This window comes from Sinocyclocheilus rhinocerous, unplaced genomic scaffold (assembly GCF_001515625.1).
Source record: "Sinocyclocheilus rhinocerous isolate Xijiao unplaced genomic scaffold, SAMN03320098_v1.1 scaffold832, whole genome shotgun sequence".
Lineage (NCBI taxonomy): Eukaryota > Metazoa > Chordata > Actinopteri > Cypriniformes > Cyprinidae > Sinocyclocheilus > Sinocyclocheilus rhinocerous.
The window spans coordinates 533,421-544,671 of NW_015641039.1; the positions used below are offsets into that span (position 1 = coordinate 533,421).

An 11,251-nucleotide genomic window follows, 5' to 3' on the forward strand; every position below is an offset into this window, starting at 1 on the left:
ATTCTGGAGGCGGAGACAAGGGATCCTACAGCCACGAAGCCATGAGGAGACAGCAGTGATGATGGTGAGGACTGGTACAGAGGTGGTGGGAGAGGGAGGCTGGGCGGGAGTTCAGGATGCTCAGGAGGATTAGGAACGGTGTGTGCTGCCCACACACACCACATGGCCCCTCCCAGCACCAAAGCACCAGTGACAGTGGAACAACCTCCGTGGTCACTGTCCCACTGGTAGAAAGTTCAGGGCAGACAGATAATTCTGGGCAGGCAGATAATTCGGCGCAGACAAATAATTCAGGGCAGGCAGAGAGTTCAGATGAAGGCGGAAGAAGAGGGGGCATGTCTGCATATATATCCGAATTACAGTCCATTGAGCTCAGCTCACCCTCAGCCATGGTGCAGTGGGCGGAGCTTCCCTCCGTGCTCTCGCTGTCTTTGACGCTCTCCCCCGTGATGAGCTCTGTAGCCGGCTCTCGCACCTGGTCTGACGTCACGGGGTCTGGCTCTGGGGCGATCCTCAGCACTGTCGCTCTTTCTGGCGATGGCTCGTCGGTCGCGGCGGGCTCTGGCTCTCCGTCAGCGGTGGGCTCAGACTTTGGCTCCGCGCAGCGGGGTGATGGTGGGCTGGGCTCTGGGTCCGGAGTGGGGCTGGTGTCGTCATCCGCGATATCCACGGTGAACGGTGATTTACAGGACACCAGCACCCACTCAATGAAGGCGGCGAAGAGATGTTAGTTAATTAATATTACTCAGTACTTAAATGCATAATTACACTGTAACAAGGACACCTTAAAATTAATTGTAACCAAAGATAATTTTCAAAGTTGTAAATAAAACAAAGATTATTGGAGTATACTATTTTAGTCTTTCTACTCACATTTGATCCAGTGTGTAACAATGTGTAATTTCTTTGTAATTATTTGTGAAATTAACTAGACATTTTTGAGTGAAAACTGCTTCAAAGAAACAAAACTGCAAAAAATAACTGTTTACAACCATGTTTCCAGAACACTGCCCCTGTCTGCTATTGGTCAGGCACACAGAAAGTCCCGTCCTAAACTCATGCCAATGGTAGTGCCAAAAAATACACACAGATTTACGGTTTTAAATAATAATAATTAATAATAATTCGTTACATTTATATAGCGCTTTTCTGGGTACTCAAAGCGCTTTACATGAAAGAAGGGGGGAATCTCCTCAACCACCACCAGTGTGCAGCATCCACCTGGATTATGCGACGGCAGCCATATTGCGTTTAAAGATATTTTAAGACTTTAAGATTTTAAAGGAAATGTTGAAAGAGGAAATAATATTTTCTACTTTATTTTATACAGTGATCAGCATTTACATTAAAGTACATATTTTTTATTTATTTTATTTACACTGAACAAAATTATAAGTTTTAAATCATACTCTAAATGAGTATATGAGTTATATTATATTTTTATTTTATTTTATTCTATTTTATAAATAAATGAAATGAGGCATTTCATTAGATATTTAACATACAAAATCATCATCCAATTAAAACCACATTTAACAAACAAACTTTAGTTTATTTCATGAATTGAGATATACAAAAAAAAAAAAGTAAAAAAGTTTTAAAAAATATGATTAATTTAGTATTTTTAGGTCAGTAGTGCCTGAATACCGTTACGCAGAATAACATCACAGTAAGAGTTCAATGGGATGACATTGAGATGAATTTGGTTTAAGCAGTATGTATTGCATTTGCTATGGGCCACTGACTGTGACTGTCAAAGACATTAGTCATAGCTGGAGGGAATATGAGCATCACACACACACACACACACGCACGCACGCACGCACGCACACACACACACAGAAAACAGAAATTTTGTATTGTAATAATATTTCACAGTATTTTCACAGTACTGTTTTTATCTTTTTTGACCAAATAAATACAGCCTTGGTAAGCATAAAAGACTTGTTTAAAAAGCATTTTAAAGTCATACCAACCTCAAACTTTTGCATGGTAGTGTGTGTTGTTGAGAGCTACTCATTTGCTAGCTAACATAGTCAAATTAACCAAAATGAAATAAAAACTTAAGTGGCAGGGGGATTTATTGAGTTTTCTGAATGGCAAACATTCGCGTTCCTGCTAATAAGTCTCCTGGGCTAACAACGAGCAACCTCTGAGTGAGAAAACTTTATTCTGGGATCTGTCAGTGCTGAACAGTCTGCCTCACCTGTACTGAATGGTCTCTGAGGTGGTGGAGGCCCTCAGTTTAGTCATCAGTATCCTCACAATGTTGAAGAGAAAAATGAAGTTAATCTAAAGATGGAGAGAGGAAGAGAGAAAAAAACAAAATTTTGCACACTTGAGTGCCAGACATGAATTATCAATATGAAATTACAAACATAAATCACAGAAAACATAATAAAACTCCTGAAAGGGGAAGCACCAAACAAATAAAAAATATTCCTGAAACGTTTGTGTAATTGGGCAAGAACCAAAACTGTTCTGACTCACCAGTAGGACCAGGATCATGGGACCCTGATAAATATAATCAGTGTAAATGCCGGCCCGCTTCCCAAACCAGCACCTGCACAGACAAAATAAGATCACGAAGCACAGAAAATGATTATACATGCACATCACGAAGCCCAGAAAATAATTATACAGTATATATAATATGTTGACCCCATTTCTTCAGATACAGCATGACTGTTTATCCGTGTAACAATATAAATGGATTTTGGGGTAATTATTTATTATTCTAGCACAATGATTAAACAAGCAAGTCTAGTAAAGTGAATAAAGAAGATCCGCTGGAAAAATATCTAAAAATAAACTTTTCTCTCTATAAAAAAGAAACAAAGCCGAAGAGAAGGCAAGTGTGTCCCTTGGGAAGATATGCACCAGATTTGTTAATCTTACCGTTTCAGTTGGGTACACGGCATAATCAAGACTGTCTCGGGTGAGTGTTTCAGTTTTACAGGAAGAGAGAAACGTGGCGTTTGGGGATACGTCTGAATGGCAAAATGCTGTCATTTGTGGAGCTCAACCAAAGACATGCACAGGTTCATCCTGGTAAAACATGCACATGTTTTTAAATGTGCATGTTTTAAAAATGCTTTTCCAGCGCCATCTACAACAGTACTTAAATAATTTATCACATATTTAATGTGGTCTGGGTGATATTTTCTTCGACCTCATGTATATATTTCTTTAATGTTCCATGCAACCTGTCCATCCTGTCAAATGTCAATTAGTAAGGGCTAGGCTAATTTGGCTAGTCTCTATTAAAGGGATACAGTTGTTCACCCAAAAATGAAAATTCTGTCATCCTTTACTCACTCACAAACCTGCATGAGTTTCTTTCTTCTGTTGAACACACAAAAAAGGTATTTTAAAGAATGTTGGTAACAAACACTTGTTGGTCTCCATTGTCTTTCACAGTATGGAAAAAAAATACTATGGAAGTCAATGGGGACCAGAAACTGTTTGGTTTACCTCACATTCTTCAACAGATCTTTTGTGTTCAGCAGAAGAATGGAACTCATACAGGTTTGGAACAACTTATAGGTGAGTAAATGATTACAGAATTTTCATTTTTGGGTGAACTATGCCTTTAAATCACATAAATTTTCAAAACAAAACACCCTAGCATCCACCTTGTTGTACAGCCTTTGACATTAACATCAACAGAATCATTTGTGTACTATAATATGCTTAGTTGCATTTTATTTAGGGGTTCAAGTGCGTAGTGCTGAAACCCTATTGTAATTGTTAGAATGGCCAAGGATCAGCAATCTCCACGTAAAATTGATCGGGCAGACCAGACCGTAAGTCGTAGAGCCTTGAAACTTGGAGACATGGTAGTACTCACACTGTCTACAATGTCACCAAGGCTCGTCCAAATCGGCCTGATGAGGATGCTACAGCAATCAAAAGTATGAAATCGATCATAACTCCTAAACCGTTAGTTGCAGGCTCAAGTGCCTTATGTCTTAGGAATCAGACAAACACATGCCTCAGATTCGATCTTCACCCTGGTGAAATTTTCATGTATTTTGGATTTTTTGAAAAACATACTTTTGCGAACTAGTCCTAGGTTTTTCACCTGATCGTAACCAAACCAGTTCACAAAGATTCTCTGGAGAGTGAATATCAACAATTATATATATATATATATATATAAAAAAAGTTGAACCTTCGACTCACCGTCACAAAGGGATGCCAAAACGTTCAAAAGGGGCAGAGCCACTTTTACTAAAATGGCTATAACTTTTGAACAGAATGACATATCTTCGCCAAACTCAGAACACTTATGTAAGAGCTCAATCTGAGGTCACATGAAAAAAACGTAGAGCTTGGCCACTTGGTGGCACTATAGGAGGGAAAAAAACATAAAAACCATTATAATTGGTTCAAAATTGGTATGCCGTGTCTTTGTCCAAAGTGCCACAAGTGTTCATAAGGACATTTGCGTACATCAAAAAACATGCCCACCATTGGCCAATGACATTTGAGCACCTATCAGACAAGGTTAACGGAGGTCGATCGGAATTAAACTCAGTGGGCCTGTTTGACTCATGACTCACCTGTGGTTGGGAACCACTGCGACTCAGTGATTTAAACTAGTTTAAAACCAGATGAAACAATGCTGACAAACAGGAGGAACACTGTGCGCAATGAGACAGTCAGAAGGCTTTTCAATCTACAAATCACCATCATTTAGGCGTTAACATGGATTTACTGTAGTACACTAATGGCACCATGGTATTGTGGCAGAAATGTGGGATATTCATATCGAATTATATTATTAATGTAGATATGTATTAAACATATCAAAGGAGTAATGGAATATAATTACAGTATTTTTTGATTAAGCTAAGCATTTGTGCATTTATACTAAATGTAATTAGACTACTGTTTTTCATACAAATACATAGAAACCATATAGTTGCAATACTATGGTATTGAGGTGCTGTATGTGTGGTTTTAACTCTGGTTATCATGATCTAAATGTAGGCTACTATGAAAGAACAATGGTTAATTTTAATAAAACTCAAACAGTCAGAATAATTACATTTTACTATATAAAAATGAGGTTGTTACAATTTTACAGATGTTATTGTTTTTTATAATGAACATAATTTTACATATGCAGCCTAACTCAAGCTACTACAACTGTCAATTCAAGCTACTGTCAAATGTGCATACAAAAAATATGAGTATTATTATTGCATGTGTATATATATATATATATATATATATATATATAGTTGGGAACAACTGCCCTAAAGGTCTGTAAGAAATTTGAAAGAAATCGGTCACTGGGGGGCGATATCGCATTTTTCAAGGCCATAAACGATTGTTTATTGCGCGGTTTTTCACACATACAAACAAAATTCATATAATCTGATAGACCTCCTCATTCCGAGCAACTCTGCGTCTAGAACCACTTATGTCAATCAAATTGTTTGCTACATAATTGAGAATATGTATAATAACTTTTGCAAACTAGCCATAGGTTTTTCACTCAATCTCGAAAAAACTAAAACAAAAACACTGCAGTACAATTCGCTGGACTCTCTAGGTCAATAATTATAAAAAAAATAAAATAACTTTACTCTTTGGGTAGCTATAATGGGGTTGTTTAGAAAAGGGGCCTGTCTAAATATACCCAAAAGTCTATAAAGCCTAAACAAAACTACTGTAGGTGAGCACATGCAACAGGTGATTCTAAACAAACATGCAAAGTTGTATGGCGATTGAACCACAGGTGGTGCTTTAAGAGTCATAAACGACGCTATAACAGTCATAAACGTTAAAAATCATCATATGTCTATGGTAAATTACCTGGATTTGCCAAAAATGTTTTTTTTATTTTTATTATTTTTTTTAAATCATTGATTTAGGTGGTTACAGGCTTGCCAAATAATATGTAATGTCTTTTTCATATGTGCTTAAATGCCTTAAACCCCGCTTGAACCCCGATTATCACTGCTTGCAGCTATATTTTTTTATTTTTATTTTGCATTGTTTCCTTGCTGTGCAGAACTGTGACCCATTTTTGGGTCAAATGCACCAGTAGAGCAGCACTGCTTTACAGTGTACAGCAGATGTAAGTGAGAAAGAGAATTAAAGAGGTGTTAAGGACTGTTAACAGAGACTCTTTAATTACTCTTGTCCAGGAAATGAAACGGTTTAGTTTGTTAACACTTCAGAGCCTCCAATTAACAACAATTCACACACAAGTATAAAGTTCAAATTGGACAATGTTATTTCTTTCATGACAACTCTCTGATGATTTTAGCATGGTAATGGATATGACAATGTTAATGTATTTGGTCTTGGCAGAATAGATCTGCTACGCTCCTGAATTGCTGCTGCTGTTGGTTATTGCTGTTGTAGATTATTGCTGCTGCTGCTGCAAAGCAAGTACAGGAACTTGCTACTGCCAAAACATACGCTGATACAGTGCTGTGAGTATTTAAGACATACTGCTGCTGCACAAATAGCATATAAAATAACTCGAAGCAGATCTATACAGGTGGCGCTGGGGAAGGTGGAGGTTTTCAGAGGAACTGTGAAAGCGTGCTGCAAAATGCTCTAGTGAATGCTAACCAGTCATTTAAATGTAAAGCAGCAAGCTCAGGTTGTATATGCAACATGAAACAATCAGCTTGTGCCAAGTAGTTTAACACTGTGAATATCATCAGTTTGCGTTAAGAACCCATCAGCTTGTGCCATCTAGAGTTTCATGACAGAACTTGGCATTTATTCTCTATACACAGACAAAGGAGAATAAAAAAGTCCCCTTTTAGCCATCCATCCACACATCCATCCATCTATCCATCTATCTATCAAATTATCGAACACTCTCTAATTTTTCATTATGTAATGTCACTTTAAATGTAAAAAATCAATTAGGGTATTAAACATACATTATTACATTTTATGTTATTAATGTTATACTTAGTATTAGTTGTACATATTTTATGTGCTTAAGCACAAATGTCAAGCCTTGACAATTCATATTATATATCCATCTCCCCCATTTAATAGAAATAAATGTACATTTTTCATTCTTTGTTTGTTTGTTATGTTTCCCATTTTGAGACTAAAGTAGCTAATGAGGAGAATATTTGCCCTAATCCATCCTTTTAAAGTGTCTAATATAAGTGTATATGTTTTTTTTTATCACAGAGAGTCTTTTTATACAGGAGATCTTGTACTGTATATATCACGTCTTGACTATTGAACTGTAGGATGTTTACATCAGTGCCACTAACAAATTTTGTGAGTAGCAGGCGTTAATTAGCCTAAGAGTGCAGAATGAATTCTCTGGCTTTATCGTGAATCGATTGTTTAATGACCAGAGTGAGGGTAGATGACAGAGATAATTGGGGTTAATCTAACCTTTAATTGCTTTTATTGTAAATGGGGTGAGGCGGTTTGCATGTGTTTAGAGTAAAATGCAGGAATTATACAGAGATAAAAAAGAAAGAAAATGGAAGAAAGCTTCAGCATGGGAGAAACTTACTTTTCATTGTCATAATACAGCTTGCCAATGGCCCATGCAACGATAATGGGGAATGGAATACCTGCAGAAAAAAGCAGAGGAAATTTCCACCCACTCAGATTAGTTTAAAAAATCAAAGACATTGTACAGACAGTATAATTGATACTATTAAGGAACTGTGTGATAAATCCTCAGCAATGACTTATTTGCAATGCATTTTTAATGAGGAAAATCCAAGGCTTGTTTATTCGCATAATAATAATTTGCCCATGATTCAGAAGAGAACCTGATTAAATTGCAGTCCTCATTAGTGTAATTATCTACTACTGTAACTGTGACTCTTTTTCAAGTTATTAATTGACAGTAATTTAATCTCTGGCTTTACTTTAAAGGCAACAAGAAATCAGAAATGACCTTATTTGCTTTCTCAGTTCTGTGTCCCAAAATGTTTGTCTGCTTAATTATTAATCAAAATGACTTTCCTCTTTCACTGATGTCATAAATCCATCCCTACATTTCCTATATGACACAGATTACTTCAGATTATGGAAGTAAAATGGATTGTGTACTGCGTATCACACTAACTTTAAAGTACATTCTATAAAACAATATGCCATTCTATGAAACAGGTGCCTTTCCCAGTTGATTGATTGATTGATTTATTATTGTTATTATATTATATTATTATTTTAATTATATCAGGCATATAATGTGTTTAAGTGTTAATAAATTTAAATTTCCCAATCTCAAGCTAAATACAATTTTTAATATGTTAATAAAATAAAATAAAATACACTAAAATACAGTAATAAACTTACTGCATTTTTTGTTAATGTGTTTAGAAAAATATTAAAATCTATTTTAAGCTATCATAAACTATTCATAGATCTTTACACAGGTATGAGGCACAAAAACAAGAACTCGATGTGGAATAATCCTATATCAGCAATACATGTGACATGTTCAAGTACATGTGACTGCACATGCCATAAGTCAGTTATTTTCAATATGCATGATCCAAAAACTGGATAATTTCCATTGTAGTGCATCATGGGATACTTACACCAGCCTATACAGATAAACATCCATTTCCTCAGTTTGTCGGTGGAGTATGTCAGTACTATGGCTGTGTGCAGATAGCAGCCCTCTCCAAACATCCAGAAGAAGTTGGTCACATGGAAATAATTATATGCTGCTGTGACCAGCCTGCACCATATCTGAGAGCGATGAGAGAAAGAGAAATCCAGGTAGATGTTTAGAAACTGTCCTAAATTGCGCCTGAGGAGATCACCATGCCACTTCTTGTTAGCATGCTCTGTTTTAAAACGCTTTTATTTTAATAGTTTAAGGAAATGAAAGCTTGTGTGTGTATGTGTTTGTGTGTGTGGAGGGGCAATTCTTTATGACTTAAAGTCAAGTTCAAACACCAAGCAGGGGATAAAACCGTTTTACTCCAAGGGAAGGGACATTACAGATGGGTAGATTGGGACAGCAGGTCTGAAACGAGGCCTTGGGATGGAACAGATTTAGATTAAAGTAAGTTGAAAGCCAGTGGGTTATGGCTTCTCATGACTGGAATATCAGAAGTACAATACCTAGGACATAATACAGATGGTCAGTGTCAAAATGAAAGCCCTATTTCTGAATACGAAATCTTTAATCTTTTGACAGATTAAGAATAGTTTGATCAGATTTAGTCAATTTCAAAGGCAATTTTATAATTTGGGATTTTTTAAAATTAAGAAAACAGTGTAAGCACTGAACTGAATGCAACATTTGTAACACTTTCGATTGTGGAAAACCAATATTCACTATTAACTAATTGTTTTCTCTCAATAAACTCCTAATTTGCTGTTTATTAATAGTTAATAAGGTAGTTAAATTTAGGTATGGGGTAGGATTAGGGGTCTAAAATATGGTCATGCAGAATAAGGCATTAATATGTGCTTTATAAACACTAATAAACAGCCAATATGCTAGAAATATGCATGCTAATAAGCAACTACTTAATAGTGAGAACTGGTCTTTATTAAAATAAAGTGTTACCCAACATTTCAATTTTGCGACATTTGATTTTGCAAGCAATTCACACAGAAATGTACTCTGCCTGTTTGTGTTTCTTGAATGAGGCCCACTGAAATTTTAAAGATTTTGTTTTCATCTTATTTGTAGTAAATATTATAGGTGTATAAATTAAATAGTTTATATGTATAAATAGCTTATCAATTTACAAAACTGAAGTAATACATACTACTAATAAATAATGTGAATATTAATAATAATAATAATAATAATCATCATAATAATAATCATTTCTACTTTAAATGCTGTTTCCATCAACTAAAATTAGTTTCCAAAAATAAATAAATAAAATAAAAATAAAAATACTACAGCAGGTGTTAAAACTCAAAAGCAAGTACGTAAGTAAAGTAAATAAAAATAAATAAATAAATAAATGTAATTTAAATAACAATTTTTTTTTTACAGTTGTAATACTATTCCACAATATTACTGTTTTTACTGTATTTTTGAAGAAAGAAATGCAGCCTTACTGAGCATAAGAGATTTCTTAAAAAAAATAAAAAAATCATGGTCCCAAACTTTTGAACGGTAGTGCATATGCTTTATACAAACATAAATATAAAGAAATAATCTAACAGAGAAAAAAATCAAAAACATGTGAATGTAAGAATGACAGATGGATGGGAAAGCAGAGATGCATCTGACATTTGCAAGAGACACACATCAGAGGGGCTTGAGTGTGTGTCGGCCCTCTATTTAATCCTGTTTAATCCCAGCCGCCGCTCCTTTGTTTTGGCCATATTTCATCACTGGGCCCTGTCAAGTTGTTGTCTCACGAGAAGATAAAAAATCTGTCACTCTCGGCACAAGATTGAATATTACAGCTGTGAGTTATTACTAGGGTTGTGCAGCGAAGCCAGTATTTGTATCTGCATTTGTATCTGTAACAATCACAAAATTATTTGTATCTGTATCTGTATTCGGATAAAACCGGAAGTAGGCGGAGCTTGAACCAGAACTTCGTACAGTTATATTTGATAAGACCGTTATGTTTATGGTTTTACAGCCTATCTTCTTTTGTAGTTATCACTGAACAAATATGCTGTGTTTAACTAAAATTATTATTTATTTATGATTATAACATGTATTTAAATATCTTCTAACAGTCGGAGCCGATTTCCTTGTATAGGCAGTGCTTCGAGATGTAGTGCGGTTGTGCTTCGAGCAACGTGAGTTCGAGTCCCAGCTTGGGGACCTTTCGTGATCCGATAAATAAATATTTAAATATCTAAATTAAAACAGTAAGGGTTCCTACGCAGTTTAGAAATATGGAAATTGATTTAAGTCATTTCCAGGAAATGCATGGAAAAAGGCAACTGCAACACTGCTGTTTTATTTGCGCTTATTTCATTCATAAACTCATTGGTGCATCTCAATAAATTAGAATGTCATGGAAAAGTTCATATATTTCAGTAATTCAACTCAAATTGTGAAACTCGTGTATTAAATAAATTCAATGCACACAGACTGAAGTAGTTTAAGTCTTTGGTTCTTTTAATTGTGATGATTTTGGCTCACATTTAACAAAAACCCACCAATTCACTATCTCAACAAATTAGAAGGTGATCAGTTTGTGGCACTGCTGAGGTGGTATGGAAGCCCAGGTTTCTTTGACAGTGGCCTTCAGCTCATCTGCATTTTTTGGTCTCTTGTTTCTCATTTTCCTCTTGACAATAC

The 11,251-nt window shown here is 35.6% G+C and overlaps 1 protein-coding gene across 1 annotated transcript in view; it reads right to left on the reverse strand.

The window, feature by feature from the left end:
• crhr1 (corticotropin releasing hormone receptor 1) overlaps positions 1-11,251 on the reverse strand; it is a 136,342-nt gene that overhangs the window by 14,391 nt on the left and 110,700 nt on the right. Inside the window, exons 8-11 of the mRNA XM_016570704.1 lie at positions 8,556-8,709; positions 7,514-7,574; positions 2,491-2,563; positions 2,207-2,292 (exon numbers count right to left, since the gene is read on the reverse strand). Coding sequence (XP_016426190.1) covers positions 2,207-2,292; positions 2,491-2,563; positions 7,514-7,574; positions 8,556-8,709 — 374 coding nt within the window. The remainder of the gene's footprint in view (positions 1-2,206; positions 2,293-2,490; positions 2,564-7,513; positions 7,575-8,555; positions 8,710-11,251) is intronic.